Source organism: Balaenoptera ricei, chromosome 16 (assembly GCF_028023285.1).
Source record: "Balaenoptera ricei isolate mBalRic1 chromosome 16, mBalRic1.hap2, whole genome shotgun sequence".
NCBI lineage: Eukaryota > Metazoa > Chordata > Mammalia > Artiodactyla > Balaenopteridae > Balaenoptera > Balaenoptera ricei.
Genome location: NC_082654.1, coordinates 28,032,276 through 28,050,170, shown reverse-complemented (window position 1 = coordinate 28,050,170; position 17,895 = coordinate 28,032,276). Strand labels below are relative to the sequence as shown.

Here is a 17,895-nt window from a genome sequence, read left to right as displayed (position 1 = left end):
ATGAGGGGACAGATTTTTCCCTAGGTCTGCTCATCCTTCAGGCCCAACCCTGCTGCTCCCAAGCCTCCTCCCATGACCTGGTCTAAACATGTCTGGCTGGAAGATGAGCATGTACCAGCCCCACCCCCTGCCAGAGTTCAGCTCTGGGCCTAGGGAGTGGGCCTGGGTGCCCTTCACCCACCTGAAGGGCCCCACTGAGGAAGGCGGCGCCCCCAGGGAAGATCTTTTCTATCTTCACCATGGGCTGCACCTTGGACTCAATGCCCCCAGAAATGCTGATGCCTAGTGAGAGGGAGAAACACTGGGTTACTGTGCAGCCACACCCCTAAAGCCCAGAGCTCCCAGGAGAACCCAGGACCCATCCCCAAATAGAGAGCCCCCAACTTCTCCCAAACCCCCAGATTCTATTACTACTCAATCCTCAACTCACTCTAGACCCCAAACCTCCCAAATATGGATCCTCCCAACTATATCCTAATACCCCGATTCTTTCCCTAGTCCCAGGTCCCCTAGTTATACCCCAAAACCAAGCCCACCAACCTCACCCACACCCAAGAGCCCCCGCCCCCCAGCAGGCACAGTCCCGCCAGGACTCACCCAAGGACTGCTTCATCTTGGATAGCGTGATGGTCCTCAGCTCCCCACTGGGGACCTTTGTGGCTGCCTCCTCGGCTGTCCCACCAGTTCCGTGCTCAGAGGGCCCTCGACTGCCCCCTGCCTTGGCCACCTGCCCATCCATAGGTCGTGGCAGAGGAGGCCTGGCCTTCCGAGGCTTGTGGTAGCGCCCGCTGGCTGTGCTGGGAGTGGCGATAGGTGCCGGGGATGGGGAACGCCTGCGTCCGGGGGACTTGCCTCTGCCCCGGCTGCGGCTGCGGCTCTGGCCTGGGCCCTGGATCCGGCTCTGCTGAGGGTCCTCTAGGGTCAAGGGTTCTGTCAGCAGCCAGTTAGGCCTCGGGGGCCGGGGAGCCACGGGGGGTGGCTGGGGAGGGGGTGTGCAGGCGCTTCTGCGTGAGATGAAGGCATCTACTGGCACATCCTGGAGAGGGGGGATCCCTTTGTGAGGGTGGCGGGAGGCAGAGGCACCCAGGGAGACCTGGAGGCCCCCCAGACGCCCCCTCAGCTCCCCATCATCTTCCTCCTCTGAGAAGCCGTTCACAGGAAGTAGGTAGAAGCCTCCACGACTGTCTGGGGAAGAGGGCCAAGGTCAGGCTGCCTTCTCCTCAACAGCCCAGACCACCTTGCCAGACCCCAGTCCTTGCCTTTGTTGGTGTAGGGAGACCCAGGCCTGGGTTTGCTCAGGCCCTGTGGCAGCGTGCCCGGGTTCTATTGCAATAGTATTTTAAAACTTTCTATTGTAATAGTTACAGTTTTATTTAACTATTACAATAGAAAGTAAAAATATGACTCCCACACCAAACTGGTAATTTCTCAGAGGTTATTGCATAGAATGAGATGATTTTAAAAAATGAGTGGGTTTAAAACCAATTATTAAGGGGCTTCCCTGGTGGCGCAGTGGTTAAGAATCCTCCTGCCAGTTCAGGGGACACGGGTTCAAGCCCTGGTCCGGGAAGATCCCACATGCCTTGGAGCAACTAAGCCCATGCGCCACAACTACTGAGCCTGCGCTCTGGAGCCTGTGCGCCACAACTACTGAGCCTGCGCTCTAGAGCCCGTGAGCCACAACTACTGAGCCCGCGAGCCACCAACTACTGAAGTCCGCGAGCCACCAACTACTGAAGCCCGCGCGCCTAGAGCCCGTGCTCCACAACAAGAGAAGCCACAACAATGAGAAGCTTGCGCACCGCAATGAAGAGCAGCCCCTGCTCGCTGCAACAACTAAAGAAAGCCCGCGTGCAGCAACGAAGACCCAACACAGCCAAAAATAAAATTAATTAATTAATTTTTAAAAAATTTTTAAATTATTAAGTAAATAATAGTACAGATGGTGAGTGGACATGATGAAAATGGTTCTGGCAGACGAGGGATTTCCTTCAGGGAAACACACGTACCTCTGAAGCCGCGACAGCCCACGTGGGGACAAGGATGGAAGGTTCATTCTCCCTCCCCCAGTCCCCTTGGGGTGTGCCCCCTCCCCGGGCTCTGGGACTCTGACTGACCAGGCACAGGAGTGATGAGGTGACGCTTGGGCGGTGTGTCCTGCCGGGCTGGTCGCAAGGCAGGAGGCCAAACTGGTTGGAGAGGAGAGCAGGTCAGGAACAAGGCTCCCTGATGGACCCAGCTGAAAGAGCCCAGGCAATCTCTGCCCCTCTCCACTGGGAGGCCCCGCTCCCAGCCCCACCTGCGGCTCGGGATCCACAGTCCTGCCCCCTGGCTGCTGACCTGCCTGGCTCTTGAGGGCCTCAAAAGCCTCCAGCTCCACAGGCATCACCATGCTGTCGAAGCGACCCAGGTCTGTGGGGGCCACCACACCCCTGGGGGAGGGCAAGAGATGAGGGGTGGTCAGGGCTCAGTTCTGGAGGCGCCTGGAGGGACTTCAGCCCTGGAGAGGTTAGGGGAGGTATCGGGGATCCCCTTCCTGCCCCCAAGCCCTCCCCACCTGATGTCCCTCAGCAGCAGCAGCTTCGCAGGCCTGTCCAGAATGGCCAGCAGGGGCCTCACCAGGTCCTCCACGCCGCCCTCATGCACATACTGCAGAGAGAGGCACCACAGGTCAGATAGCAGCGGGGACTTCCAGAGCCCGGTGAGGGGGCATGCCTGGGCATGGAGGGACCCCATGTTTAGGAGAGGTTCTCCCCACCCCCGGGCCGTCTTATCTTGGTGACTGGGTGGAAGCCTGCAATAATAATGACGGAGTTGTAACAGCAACAACAATAACAGCTTTGGGCCTTTTTCTAGGCCTCTTACACATGGTCCCTCATTTAGCAACCACTCTGAGAGAGACGTCAATTATTCCCGTTTCACAGATGAGGGAACTGAGGCTCAGAGAGAAGGACGTTGCCCCAGGCCACACAGATGAGGAAGTGTGAAGAGGGACTGGAACCTGAGAGCTCTGGCTCCTGCCTGCTGTGGTACCGGAAAAGGATATGCAGGGCGTGGACTCTCCTCCCCACCCCACCTCCTGGGCTGAAGGAAGGAATTTGAGCCAAAGTCTAGGCTGTGCGCCTGGCTGTCCCAGCTTGTGTCTGCACAGACCCACAAATTAGGCTTTGTTCAAGGCTGGAATGGAGACTCTGGGGAAGGGTGGCCCTATAGAAAGCCTCTCCAGTCAGTACCCAGGGTGGCGGAGGCCTTTCTGCCTGGCACTGCCCGGATGCCACCAGCCACACCCCACCGACGCAGACAAACTGGCAAACTGTATACTGGGAGCCACCCAACTTGGACAGCACACTGCCCCCTAGTGCCATGAGGGACACACATACTGATTCCGGGACACACACAGAGCATCCCAGGCGTGCACAGACACAGGGAAACAGCACACCCTGGTGGCCAGAGTGAGACATTCATAAATATCTGGAAATTCAACTGTGTGTGTGGCCCTAAACCACACACAAAATTACAGGGACCCACACTTACAAATATGGACAATACACCCCCTTTCGTCTGGAGAGAGATCCACGTAATTGCACAGAACCAGTCACATATGTGCACACACTTCAAGTCCACAAACCTGTGTTCAGCATCCACTAAGTGCCAGGTCCTGTACTGGGCAGTGGGGACACAACGACAGAGAGCCACATGCTCCAGTAAACTACAGACCACTGGCGATGGGGCAGAGGGAGTCTCAGAGGAGGGTGGGAAGATCAAAGGAGGCTGCATGGAGGAGATGGCCTTTACACTGACTCTTAAGGATAAATGCAGGGAAACAGCATGATAGCTGGCAGGAATAGTGTGGAATAATGGGTAGATAGAGGTTGAACTTGAACATGGGGTACATGGAGGGCCTCCATATAGGCTGTACAGTTTGTGACTACAGTGTGAGTAGTGCCCCTAGAGTCGTGCAATTCATAGGCTGTATAAACCAGTGTTACATGTTATACCAAGGGAAGAGGATGTGATGTGGTGACCATGGGAAAGCAGAGGTTAGTGAATTGGGGAATCAAATCAGGGAGGGCCTTGAATGTGAGGATAAGGAACTTGTACTCTATTCTGCCAAAGATATGAGGCTGCAAGGGGGCTTGGGGAGTGTAAAGTGATCCGAGAGGTGGTTTATAATACCTGGTCTGGCGGCTGTGGGGAGATGGCTCAGAGGGGGAAAGAGAAGGGAGGCTTGGGGTTCGGGACCACACATCCAAGTCACTAGGGGAGCTTTACTAATCATTCCAGCCAGGACTCCACCCCGAGGGTCTGATCTCTTGGTATGGGTGGGGCTTGGGTCAGGCTTGGGTGGTAGGCATTGCTCCCTAGGTGCTCTGGGGCACAGAGAGAGTCCCTCCTGGCCTGAGCAGGGTGGGAGGAGCAGAGGGGTGGGGGAACAGGAGCCGACCAAAGAAACTGACACAGAGCTCCACCTAGTGACCAGAGCCTAGAGTTGCAGGTTCACAGAGGCTTGGTACACACAGCCCTACTTGGCGCTCAGAGCTCAACTGAGTTTAGCCCAGAGGCCTTTAGCTGCCCCCCAGATGCACCCCCATATGTAGCTCTGCTGTAAACCAAGCACTGGCAAAAGGATGCATGAATTAGTGTGACTCAGTCTCCAGGTGACATACACACAGATACAACCGTACAGTTAAGTCAACACAAACTCAGGTACCCCAGAGATTAACAAATGCACATGTCACACAGACATAACACAGCCCCACCCTGACCAAGGTGAGGGAGTCGGGGGAACCACAAACAATTTCCTGAAACTCCAGCTTGCCCTGGTATACAGGATCACGTGTGCACTCATGCAGATCCAGCACAAGGAACCCATCACAGGAAACCTGCAGGTTCTTGAGACAGAGGGATAGGAGAGGGCCTTCCAATCCTCCTGGAGGGCATGGCCTGTGCCTCCTGCAGCCTCCCCAACACCCAGGCTACAAAGACTCCCTCAGATCTACCCTCTACCCCACCGTGGGGCCCTCTGCTTCTGTCTGAAGTTGAACGAAACAGAACAGCAGTGCAGGTGTTGGGGGAGGCTTGGGGTATGTTGGGAGGACAAAAGATTACTGACTTGGGTAACAGGGGAGGGCGATTGGCATGAGGCCAGGCCTGTTGGCTGACCCAGGAGTGGAAGGAGGCATGAGGGGTGGGGAAGCCTGGGTTTAGAAGAGAACAGAGAACAGAGCAGGTGACTGCAGGGACTCAGGTCCCAAACTCATCACATGTCTGGTCTGGCTCCTTCTCTCCTCAGCTTAAATATCACCTCCTCAGGGAGGCCCTCCCAGACCATGCCATCTAGTTTGTGCCTCTTAGGTTATTTTCTCATGTTCTTTTTCTTCACAGTACTTCACATGATTTGTCACTATGGGTGCTTAGGTTTTAGTTACTGTCTATCTTCCCTTCCTGGCTGTGAGCTCAGCGTGTGTGTGTGTGTGTGTGTGTCTGTGTGTCCATGTGTCTGTGTGACTGTGTGCACTCACGAGTTACAGGGGTAACTTCTGCTTTTACTTACCACTGGCCTCACAGCGTCAAGCCCAGATACTGGTCAATAGATAGTGGCCTGAATGAATGAAGGGCTGGGAGACTGAGTGACCATGTACTAGGGCTGGGGACGGGCTGGAGGCTCACCCGGGAACAGTGGCGGGTGACAGCCAGCACCTCGTCGTCAGTCAGCAGCCGCCGGGCCAGGTCCTGAATCAGGGGCCTTCGGCTCTCCCAGGCCTGCACCCGCTCATCCACGTTGGGCAGCTGGCTGGAGGGGCTCCTGGACCTGGCAGAGAGCAGAGCCCGGCCCCTCTCCCGGTCTGCAGGGCAGGAGCAAAAGGGTATGATGAAGGAGCCAGAAGCCATCAGAAGAGGAAGCAGGGGGGCTCCCCTCAGTGGGGTCAGACCCCAGAACAGACTGGCTAAGGGGCCCATGTACCCCCGATGGAATCCCAGCCTAGCCCAGATGCTCCCCACCATGGTCTCCCACACAATCTGCTCATCGTTGGAGCTCCAATCCAGGCCCTTCAGCCCCCAACACAGACCCCTATCCCAGGCTGTTCCTTACTGGAGTCCTAGCCCAGTGCCCCCTGGGCCCCCTGAACATGCACTGTCATACTCATCTGTCCCCATTAGAGTTCTAGCAAGGTTACCTCCCTCATCTCTCCAAAAATCTGTCTTTGGGGAGACTCAACTCAAGCTCCCATTCCTCAAAAATGCACCCCAATATCTGTCTGCAACCCTATCTTTCTTAGAAAGTATAGTCCACTTCTTTTAGCTGCCCCCCAATGTGCACCTTCCCATCTGTCTGATCCCCTGTGCTTGACCCCAGCTGAGTTTAGCCCAAAGCCCCTAAGCTACTACCCCCAGTATGCACCCCATCTGCAGCTCTACTGTAAACCAGGCTTGGTAGAGGGATGCATGCATTACCACGTCTCAGCCTCCAGGTGACAAACTTCTGCACGGACCCCACTCCCCCTGCTATGAAGAAGAAAGAGGCTCAGTTGCAGCCCTGGTCCCCAATCTGAAAATGGGGTTTGGGGGCTCAGGACTGGCTGGATCACTGGCTGGAATGGAGCCTTCAAGGCTGGAAGGTGGTAGGACCGGGAAGCAAGAGGCCAGGCTATTGACGAGGGTCTTGAAGGCCATGCTCAGGCCAGGGATTCATTCACAGGCAGTGGGGAGTGAGTGAAGGCTTTGGATCAAGAGAGGGTCCAGTCTGCACCCTGCTCATGGAGGTTCATTTGGAAGCGAATGAATGGAGGGAAGAACCCCAAGGGCAAATCACCTACCTTCAAGGGACAGAGAGAAAAAGAGGAGCCTTTGAAGGAGAGAGAGGAATGGCCAGAGAAGTAGGAGGAGAACCAGGAGAGAGCAGGGCCCTGGGGGCGTTGGAAAAAGAGATGGGTTTAGGGAGGGGGCTGGCCTGCCCTGATTTGAAGGGATTGTCTCTCCCATGAGACTGTCACCTTGAGACCCCAGGGAGGGGCAGGGCCCAGCCCCTCATCCCCTGGTTGTTTTTGCCTACCCAACCTCCTCTCCCCCTTCTGGAAACAGCACCCTGATTTTACTTGGGGACCACCCCATCCCACCCCACCCCCCATTCTCAGTCCCTGTACTCCAGGGTGGACACACGACCCAGGCTGGCCAATGAAAGCACCCTCTCTCTCTCCCAGGTGACAAGTGATGTGTTGGGCATGTGATCCCAGCTGGGCCAATGAGAGCCTGGGACTTCAGCTGGAACTATTTAAGGAGAAGCTCTTCCCCTTGGGTTGCTAAGCGACAGTGGCCTTCTTACCTCCAAGTGGCAAAGCCAGCAAGAAAATGAAGCCAACCCAGGGGAAAGAGGAACCAAAAGATGAAGGGGGCAGATGTCTGAGGAGATTGTTTAAACGTTTAGACCCAGCTTACACCAGTAGCTGAGCCAAGAAGCGCCTTTTAAAGCTAGCTTGAGTTGAGTTTCTGTTACAGGCAACCCCGATAGTCTCAACTCATCCATTTTTGGTCCAGTCTCTGAATCTCACCAGAGAGATGAGAAACCCTCTGTAAGGGTCCTTAGGAAGCCCCTGACATGAGTGAAGCCTGTCTAGGCCTTCCTGCCTGGCCTTTGATCTACAAAAGGCCTTGCTCAAGATGTTTCTAGAACTGGGTAAAGCCTGTGGAGCTCTGGCCAGGGGAGGTGAAGCCAAATGCTCTAGGAAAGGAGTGCCCTGCCTCCCCTCAGCGCCAAGATCACGGGGATCTGACCCAAGGCTTTCTCGTCTATGCTGTGACTCTCATCAGTTTTCCCTTCTGTAAAATGGGAAGATGAGGCAGTATAACAAGGACCATTATGTTTTCTGAGCACCTTCTGTGTGTCAGACCATGTGCTAAGTGACTAACATACACTAATTCACTTATTCCTCATTATTCCCAAAGAAATAGGTATTATTACTCTCATTTTACTCATGACGCTCGCAAGGTGAAGTGGTGGCTCACAGCTAGGACGAAGTGTGGAATTTAAGCTCAGACCTGCTGGATGCCAGAGTGGACTTTTCCTCTGTCCTGCCTGGCTGACCTGCCCAGTACTTACCTTTCTCCAGGTCCGGGTGGGGGCGGGGCTTGGCCGTGCTCCCACTGTCCAGCGTCCATGCCTCTCTGCGCCCGTCCCCTGCCAGCTGCCCCTGCCGCCCTCCCTTGAAGAAGAGGTTCATCAGGGTCTTGGAGCGCTGCAGGGCCCCCTTCTCCCCAGGGGACCCCGACTTCTCCTTCCTCCGCTGTTTCTTCTCCTCTGCAGACACGAGGGAGCACCCGGGGGGCTGGAGGGGTGGGCAGAAGGGAAGGACGAGGGGCAGGGGTGTGGGGAGGGGCAGAGAAAAAGGAGAGTAGGGGGCAGACGGGATCTGCAGCCATGTGGGGAGGTGGGGATGAGCACGGGGCTGGGGTTCCTCTTCCAGCTTTCTACCCCTCCCCCACCCACAGCTACAGATATATGAGGAGTGTGTGCGTGTGTCTGTCTGTCTGTCTGTCTGTCTGCAGACAGGGCTGGGAACTCCAGGATGGAGGGGCTGGGTTAGGGCTGGTTTGGGGCCCAGGGCTGACAAGCTGGGGCTGGGGCTGAGGGTAGGTTTGGGGCCCAGGACTAGTTTGAAATGGAGCCCAGAGCAGGGTCTGAGTGTATTCTGCAGCTGGCGCTGGGGCAAAGCCTGGCTCAAAGGAAGGTTTGGGGCCCAGGACAGGGTACGGGACAGGTTTTGGAGCAGGGGCTTTGGAGAGAGCAGCAGCCACCCATCCCCCACATACCCCACAAGGTCAGGTGGCTCTGGGAGCGGGTGATGGGGGGCCGGGGTCGGCTGAGGGCCAGGAGCAGAGCAGTTTTGGGGGACTCAGAGAGCGCAGAGTCAAGGCGGTGGGCAGGCAGGGGGCCGTCGGAGCGGATGGCCGTGTCCCTGAGGATGACTGTGGGCCGCACGCTACACCAGGTCTCCACGTGGCCCCCCGCGTCTGGCTCCGTCTGCATGGCCGTGTCTGCCCGCCCCCGGCCTGGGCCCCAGCTTCCCGGCTCCTCAGGGCCCAGGCAGACATCCATGCAGTCCGAGGGCAGGGAGCTCCAGCCATCGGCCGAACTGCAGGGGGCACTGGAGGCGAACGAGGAGGCGCTGGAGCTGCTCTCCGAGGCGGGCGACAGCTGCTGCAGCACCCCGTTGCTCACTGCAGGCAGTGGGGAGGGCAGGGGCGTCTCAGCGATCTGGCGGGGTGGCTTTGGGGCCCTGCCGGGGCTGCAGGCCACCCGTGGGCTTGGCGGCAGGGGCTAACGTTGCGCGGCAGCAAGGTTGTAAGCATGGGGTCTAGGGAACCAGCTGCTCAGCCGTCCTGCCACTGACTGGTTGAGAGATCTTAAGCAAGTCACTTCTTCTTCAACCAACCCCTGCAACTCCAGACCCCAGGAGAGCCTGTAAAGGAACCGCAGCTTCTCGGAGGAGAGCCCAGAAACGGCTCTGGGCGTGTGAAAGTCCTGAGGAGATTTTGGTGCCCCTGCCCACTTATTCTTCAGAGATTTCAGCCCCAATTTAGGGCCTCAGCCCCTTCCTTCCAACCTTGGAGGCCTGGCTACTTACATCGGTCCAGCCAACAGTATTCAGAAACCATCTCCTTGTAGGCAGGGTACCGGCCGGTCTCCTGGGGAGGGCATGGTGGGCACAGGAGGGCACAGGGGAGTGGGTGAGAAGGGAGGGTAAGAATGGAGGAGCAATGGGACAGGAGTCAACTTTTCAACCTGATTACTTTCCTCCGAGCTCATCATGTTCTAGCCACACCAGCCACTTTGTTTCTGAACGTGCCAAGTTCCTCTATACTTTTTAGGGCCTTTGCACTTGCTGTCCCTTCTGCCTGGATTCTCTTCCTTCAGCTCGTCTTATGGCCAGCTCTTCAGGTGTCACCTCCTCAGAGCTGAAAGGTCCTGACCCCCCTGGCTAAAAGAGCCTTCCCAAATTACCCCATCCCACCTCTCCGTTAATTTCCCTACAGCAGCTGTCACAGTCCGCATGCACCTAGTTTGTCTGTTTCCCTCCAGTAGCAGAGACCTTGTCTATCTTGTTCACTGCTGTGACCCAGTACCTGGCATAGTGGCTGCCGTGTAGTAGGTACTCAAAAATATTGAATGAATGAATGGGGGCAGAGTGGGAGAGAGGAGGAGTGTTTGGGATAATCTGAGAGGAAGGAAAGGGAGAAACGGGATGTGGGAGAGGTGGGAAATAGAGGCGGTGCAGGGGGATGGCAGGGGAGGCACTGAATGGTGAGAGGGAAGAAGTCTCGCAAGGGAGAGGATGGAGGCAGGGGCCAGGGTTGGGTGCTAGGGGAGAGTGAGACATCACCTCCTCCGGGAGCCAGGGTGAGAAGGACTTGATCCTTAGGCAAGTGTGAGACCCACATGAATAATGAATCCAGGCACATCCCCTGAAATCCAATCTCTGGCTCCAGCGCAGACCTCCCTGCCCTGTGCCCTGAGGATGCCCACTACCCAGGTCCTGCCCAAAGCCACAGCTACCACCCCCTTTCTGGGCAGGACTCCTTTCTGGGTGGAGGCCCCTAGACCTCCACCACTCATCAAAAGGGGCACTGGCCTACGCATCTGGTGGGGAGCTGGACAGAAAGCAGCCCTCCTACTGATCAGCTGAGTAACTGACTGTGATTCCTGAGTTATGTCACCTCTCTGAGCCTCAGTTTCTTCTTCTGTGAAATAGGTATGAGGACAATGCCTGCCCTACCTCTCAAGAGGCTGTGGAAAGTCATAAGCTGCACAGCGATGGGCAACATTAAGTGCTAGAGTGGTCTGGGAAGTCCTTCCTATAGTCTAGCTTCTCCTTGTCTCCCACAGTCCTGCCCACCTTGATGGTCAACATGATGTGTGTTTGGCCCTTCAGCACCTCCACGGCTTGGCTGTGGCTGATGTCGTCGAACCTGACACCATTGGCCGCCAGGACCTGGTCCCCCACCTTGATGCCGTTCTCCTCGGCCAGTCCACCATGGTCCACTCTGGGGTCAGAAAGGAGGCATTCTGATAGGCCACCTGGCTGCTCTCCCTCACCCTATTCCAGACTCTTCACTTGGATACAGGGATACCCCAGTCAAACCCCTTGACCCTTCTCCTGGTGACCCCCGACCCCCTCTCCAGATCCCATCCCTGACCTAGGTCATTGGCCAGGACTCACTTGCTGACCCATCACCAGGTTCCAGCCCAACCCCGTTCCATACCCTGCCCCAGCCCTCACTTGGACACATAGATGCCCAGGCCAAACTCCTTGCCCCCGCGGATGTTGAAGCCCAGGCAGAAGTCGTCAGAGGTTGTGTAGAGATGGACGATGCGCCGTGCGCCGTCCTCTGAGCCGCTGTCAGAGGGCGTTGAGCTGCACTTTTCCACCACCAGCCGCCGATTGACCACATCCACCCTGGACAACAGCACGGGGCCCTCAGCCTGGGCCCTCATCCACCACCGGCCACCCCCTCACCTCCCAGCAGTCAAGACAGTTGCATAGGAAAGGCAGGGCTGCCTTTGGGGGACTCCCAGACCTGAGATCTTCACTGGGACATAGATTTCATCAAGTCAGGGGAACCACGCAAATCTCTCTTTATTGAGCAGCTCTAACTGCCAGGCCCCATTTCAAATCCTCCCCGGGCCCCATGGGAGAGGCCCTGTACTGTCCCCAGGCTCACAGCCGTAGCATGGAGGGGCAGGGCCACTGGGGTCTGAGACAGCAGAGTGTTGAGAGGAGGGCTTGGGGAAGGAAATGGCCTTTTCTCATTTCAAGGTCGGGCTGTCGGATTCCTGTGTTTCCAGTGCCAGGGAATGGGAAGAGCAGAAGCCATACTAGCCAGGCCCCCGGCTGAGCCCTGTGCCGTGGGCCTCTCCCTCCACGGCTTTGGGTGGTGGTGCTGGGGTGGGTGGAGTGGGACCAGGCCTGCTCACCATGTGGTCTTCTCCTTGGAGAACTTGATGCCTGGTACGCGGCCCATGCGCCTCACCATCATGTGCAGGCGGCTGCTGCCCGTCAGCACCTTCACAGCACTGCCCATCGTGGTGCTCTCCAGGCTCAGCCCATTCACCTCAGTGATCTTGTCACCCACGCACAGACCAGCCCGCTCTGCACCAGGGGAGGGGTGGCTGGCATAGGCCGCTTGGGAGAAGTCCCCCAGGTTGAGGCTGAGCCTCTCCCATCAGACTAGGCTCCCTGGGGTAACACCTCTTTGATGAGATTGGGATCCCCAGGTAGGGTCTGAGTATCTGTCATCAGACAGGGACCTACCTGTTCATTAGCCCCTTCCATCTCCCCATTGGATCAGGCCCTCCAAAGCTGAGGGCCCTCTCCTCTTATTCTTGACAACAGCATCTCCACACCCCACCAAAGTGGGGGTCACATCCGAAGCCAGGACCTGGGCCCCACTCACCTGCACTGCTCCCCTTCTCCACTTTGCTGACGAAGATGCCCAGGCCGTGCTCAGAGCCGCCCCGCACACTGAACCCCAGCCTCCCAGCTGGACTCTTCTCCACTCGAACTGCATGGATGATGTCACTTTCATCACTGTTGGCTGTTGGCGTAGGGACACAGGCATGACTCCCCTGCCCATTCTGGGCACAGAGGGCCCCTGGCCTCCCCAGCTTGGGGCCTGCGAAGGCTGGGTTGCTGGGCACCGGCACCCAGGGCCCTAAATGAGGGGGTAGGTAGCTAATTTCTGAGTCCTCTCTGGGTGATTTTGAGACCATGGGCCAGGGAGGGTGTGGGAGCAGGCAGGACAGGACTCCATGCTAGAAGACACTGTTCTCCTTTCCTCATAATGCAGGGTCTGTGTGTGTGTGTGTGTGTGTGTGTGTGTGTGTGTGTGTGTGTGTGTGTGTGTATCTAATCCTTACTAAGCTACCCATGACCACAGGCCTGGGATAGGCCAAATTCTGAAAAATCCTGCCACTCTGAGAGTCAGATGGACGGGAAAGATGTTCAAGATTCCATTCTACGAGGCACAGCTGAGGGAGTCTGGGCTCTCCAGCTTGCAGCAGAGACGAGTATGGTAAGTCTATATTCAAATAGTTGAAGAGCTCTTCTATAAAAGGCATTAGATGTTTTTGTCTGTGTAATCCATAAGGCAGAACCAAGCCCATGCAGTGGAGTTATATGGAGGAAGATTTAATAAGGGAAAGCTTTCTAAAACCTTCAGTTGGCAGACAATGGAATGAATTTTCCAAGAAAGGTAGTGAGTTTCCCATCACTGGAGGCATACAAGCTGATACCTAGTAAGTCCCTGTCTGGGATGTTGTGGAAGGATCCCTGAGGCCCCTTGTATCTCATAGACTCTGTGATCCTGGAGGTGAGGGCTCTCACCCTCTAGAGCTAACTGAGTTAGCACCCTCTAGGAGCTAACTGACTACATGAGGAAAGAAACTCAAACCACCATGCCTCAGTATGTGCCCAGAGCACAGAAGTGGTCCTCTCCATCAGTGATGGGGAAAGTCAGAGGAGGGGGTCCTTAGGGACTGGAGCTGTCAGGGAAGGTTTCTTGGAGGATGGGATTTGGATGGGTGGAGGGGAAGGGAAAGGCACTGATGAGGGGATGGAGTGAGCAAAGGCTCAGAGGTGGCCTTTTGGTTAGAGAAAAGTGAGGGGACTGGAGGGGTAAGTTGGGTTCCAGGTGGGAAGGTCAGAGTTCTTGGGGAAGGCTTACTCAGAGGTGTTTGAGAGGAGAAATATCACACACACACACACACACACACACACACACACACTTCTATTCGATCTAAGAGAAAACAGGTTACAGTACATGAGCAGGGCAGCTCAGGAAGTAATCCCCAAGGGCAGCCTGTAGGTGGGGACAGTGCAGGACAGAGGTGTGGGAGATGCTGGGGCTTCCTAGCTGATTCTGTCTGCACAGGTCCCAGGACTTTCTCAGCCCAGACAAGGAGCCTTTTGCTCTCCCGCCCTCCAACCTTCTTTCTCCTCAGTCTCTCCCCGGGGGGCCTCCCTAGGGCCCTGGGCCAGGGGGATGTCAAATCTGGGGTTTTGAGCCTAGGAGCTTGGGGCCTCTGAGGAGGGAAGATCCTCTACCTCCACTGCCCTAGCCTGGGGCCACCAGGCATCCCTCCAGGCACTCGGCAGCCTCCTCACTATCTCCTCCACTCCTGCCTCCTTTAATCCATTCTCTACACAGTGGCCAGAGTCAACTTTCATACTAGATCATGCCTTTCCCCTGATTAAAAACCTCAGTGCCTACCCCTGCTTCTAGAAGGAGATCCACATTCCTTCCACGCCCAATAAAGCCCTCCCTGGGCTTTGCTCTGCCCACCTCTCTACACTCACCTCTGGCCACCTTCCCCAGCCTCATGACCTTTCGCCACAGTGACCGCCTTCCTGTTCCTCTCACCGGCCAGTCCTTTCAGTGTTCCCTCTGCCTGCGATGCTCTTGCCCAGACCTTCATAAAGCCACTTCCTATTTCCACTTCCTCCTGGCTCAGACACCACTTTCTCAGAGAAGCCTTCCTGGACAACCCTACCTAAGAAAGTCCCTTCCCCCTCCTCCCAGGTAGTCTCTGTTCGAATGGTTCTCAAAGCGAGCTCTCCAGACCAGCAGCATAGCAGCACCTGGAAAATTATTAAAAATGTGAACTTGGGGGTTTTACCACAGGCTCACTGAATCAGATTCTCTGGGTGTAGGGCCCAGTAACCTATCTTTTAACAAGCCCTCCAGGCAATTCTGATGTATTCTGAAGTTTGAGAACCACTGCTCTATCATATCATCCAAATTAGTACCTTCAAGATTCTTACCATCCTTTCTCATCATTTGCTTATTTGTATATTATTTATTCTTGCTCTCTTTTCACTGGACTGTAAGCTCAATCACGGTAGGGACTTAGTAATTCTTTCCACCAATGTATCCCCAGTATGGTGCACTGTGCTTGATATTTGCTAAGTCTTTTTTTAATCAATGAAATAATAAGTGGAATAATGAATAAATGAATGAATTAGGAGAGTAAGGAGAAAGGGCTGGTTGGGATTAAAGATAATACCATTTCTCTGGGACCCACTGAGTTTGAGGAGCTGGTGGGAACTCCTGGATGATATGGGTGGCAGTGTTCCCCTTCCCACTGTGTCTCCCTTATCAGTTAACTTTAGGCCTCTGGAAAGTTCTAAATATTGATAATAACATGGGGGAGGGGCTCCAGGCTGTGGTGAGTTGGGAGATGTTTGTGCTCAGGCAGAGGGGATGATTCTGAGCTCACAGGCTCCCAACCCAGACAAGCCAGCTGGCTGGAGCAATGCCCCAGTCCTTCCATTGCTAGGGGATGCTGCTCTCCTGGCTGCACTAGGGCACTGGGGTGAGGCAGAGGGAGAGAGCACCATGGAACTTCTGGAAGAGGATCTTTAGAGGGACAGTGCATAGGCCTGGCATCACAGTTGGGCATGGAGTACGTGGGCATGTGAGGGGGAGGTATGACGTAGTTCTTCCAATACGATGGGACTTGCAAGGGCCGTGCTACAGTACCTCCTCTCTCCCCCTCTGTGTTTCCTAGCTTATCTGGCGACTTCTGCTCCATGTCCAGAATGACTCGCTGCCCTGCTGCTCACTGGAAGTGGAGGCCGAGCTTGGCGGATGACGGGGGTGAGCGTGATGGGCCCCTGGTGCAGGAAAGCCTGCTCCCTGAGCAACATGCTCTTTCCCTGCCCTGGTGCCCTGCGTAGGGGACAGAGGGGCCCAGCTGAGTCAGCGGGAAGGAGCAGGCTGAAAAGTCCAGGCTGGGATCCAGCCAGGGGAGCCCTGCTGGCTGAGAGAGAAGATCGGGGCTGGAGATACTTATCTGGTCCCACCCACGGAAAGCCCAGGCCCAGGGGGCCCCACTCCCCTGCTGGTATTCAAGGTCCTGCCTTGGTCACCGGCTCTTTGTCGCCTCACATCTGTCATTGCAGCCAGGCTGTCTCCGAAGTGCCCACCCATCATATTCCATGCTTTCCATTACAGCCTTGTCTGTGCTATCTCTGCCCCACCACCAGCTGCTGTCATTGCTCTGTCTCTAAGCCCTGCTACACTGGAAATTTCTGGAAGGTGAAGATTGAGCCTTATTTCTCTGCAGGTTCCCACAGGACCTAACGAGAGTTGGTATACAGTAGGTGTGCAATGAAACGTTAAGCAACTACATAAGATTAGCTGTCCCCCTCCCTCAGGGCCCAGACCTGGGGCTCCCTCCCTATCCTCAACCCTCCTTTTCTCCCCACTCTTTGGAACATCTTCCACTTTACCTCTGTCTCCGTCCTCTGCACCTGAAGCCTTTAATTCTGTCTGTCCAGCTGGACGTTGACTCCTCACAGCCCAGCACAGAGCTGGGCACACAATGAACTGGTTGATGAAGAATGTCCTTCTCCATCCTGCCCACCCCCCAAAGTCATACATGAATGGGTCTGGAGAAAGGAAGAGTCCATAGGAGTGAGGGGCCAATTTATTACTCTGCCTTGCTTCCTTGGGGGCTGGCATACCACACCCCCCTTCTCTACCTCCATGCCAGACCTCCCACCTCTGACCTCTCCACAATCCTGGAACACTAAAGGATCGGCTTAAAGGTGAGAAAAGGGTAGATGAGGAAGAGTCTATGGGATACCAGAGGCCCTCTCTCCCTGCATCCCTACGATTCCCATTTCTTGAGTTCCCCCACCCACACTGGCTCTGCCTTCTCCTGCCTAGTGCCTGCTGTCCCCTACCCCCCCGCCCGCAGTTCCCGGGCCGGTGGCTGGGCCCTGCTCCCACCTTCGATGGGGGAGTTGATGAGGATGACACGGCCCATGGGCGATGAGGCTCGGATTCCGCGGAGGGGCCCATTCAGCAGCCGCCGTTGCTTTCTCAGCAGGTATCGGGTTGCAGAGCCTGACTCGCTGCCCAGGTGGCCTCGGGAGGACAGGGAGCTCAGAGAGCCAGAGCTTAGGTCTCTGAGGCCCACTGGGTCGAAGCCCACTGGGAAGCCATGCGCCATGGTGGCTAGACTGGGGTGGTGCCCTACAGGTCCAGAGGGAACCTGCTAGCCCTTGAGAGGAGGGCCCCGCGTGCCCCAGGCTCCATGAGCCTTCTGTGCGGACTGGGATCTCAGGGACCTGGAATCCCCGAGCTCTGCTGCCTCTCAGGAGTGTGTGCTCCAGGCCTGCACAGGGAGAGCAGGGATTGGGGAAGGGGTGTGAATGCTGCTCCCGCTGCCCCCCCAGAACTTCCACCCCACCCCCTGCTTGGAGCATCCTGCCTCCCATGCCTTAGGCCTCTCACCTCTCCCACCCCCTGGCCAGAGAACTGCCCAGTTCAGCCACCATTGTGGACTTCTGGAGCCATTTATACAACAAGGTGGGTGAGAACCTCTCTTTCACCCCTAGTTCCTGCTCTCAGCTGAGTCATCTACTCCAGTAGGTCCCCAGTCCTCAGTAGAGGTTGAGAGAGTGGAGATGAGATTATTGCCGGCCCTAGGGCTGCAAGCAGTGTGAGAGAAATTTGGGCCGGGACAGTTCTCTGAACCACCTCTCTTGTGTATGTGGGTAGGGGGCCAGCCCCAGGAGCTCGGGCCTCGAGGGGCTTCAGAACCTGGGACAACTGCAGCCAAGGGCCCCAGAGATCCCCAGGCCCCAGGCTGCGGTCCCCTCTGTCCCCCCTTCCCTCCCGTCCAAAGAGCGGCGTGAACCTCTCCCAGCCTTGGGGGAAGGACCTGCTGGCGAGAGCCCCCCAACATCCCGCGCAAAACCTGGGCCAAATCCCTCAGAGCAGCTCCGGGACCCAGAACGCAGCACCCTACCCCCGGCTCGGTCCTCCCGGCCCCCCTCACCTGCTCGCGCGTGCTGCAGCCGCCAGCCTCGCCCGCCCGCGGGCGCGGGCGAC

At 56.4% G+C, this 17,895-nt stretch overlaps 1 protein-coding gene across 4 annotated transcripts in view; it reads right to left on the bottom strand.

The window, feature by feature from the left end:
* Positions 1–17,895, bottom strand: part of PDZD7 (PDZ domain containing 7) — a 22,139-nt gene extending 4,244 nt beyond the window's left edge. For 2 of the 4 annotated variants that reach the window (XR_009497867.1, XM_059899115.1), the window contains exons 1-15: positions 16,287–16,670; positions 12,451–12,591; positions 11,972–12,146; positions 11,277–11,453; positions 10,893–11,040; positions 9,624–9,684; positions 8,809–9,216; positions 8,099–8,296; positions 6,457–6,507; positions 5,671–5,846; positions 2,558–2,649; positions 2,341–2,432; positions 2,118–2,189; positions 598–1,185; positions 182–282 (exon numbers count right to left, since the gene is read on the bottom strand). Coding sequence is in view for 3 of the 4 variants with exons in the window: in XM_059899115.1 (XP_059755098.1) it covers positions 182–282; positions 598–1,185; positions 2,118–2,189; positions 2,341–2,432; positions 2,558–2,649; positions 5,671–5,846; positions 6,457–6,507; positions 8,099–8,296; positions 8,809–9,216; positions 9,624–9,684; positions 10,893–11,040; positions 11,277–11,453; positions 11,972–12,146; positions 12,451–12,591; positions 16,287–16,518 (2,712 nt within the window). In the remaining variant the exon portion in view is untranslated. Of the gene's footprint in view, positions 1–181; positions 283–597; positions 1,186–2,117; positions 2,190–2,340; positions 2,433–2,557; positions 2,650–5,670; positions 5,847–6,456; positions 6,508–8,098; positions 8,325–8,808; positions 9,217–9,623; positions 9,685–10,892; positions 11,041–11,276; positions 11,454–11,971; positions 12,147–12,450; positions 12,592–16,286; positions 16,671–16,788; positions 17,177–17,842 lie in introns of those variants that run through there. The other 2 variants (XM_059899117.1, XM_059899118.1) reach the window with 2 other exon arrangements.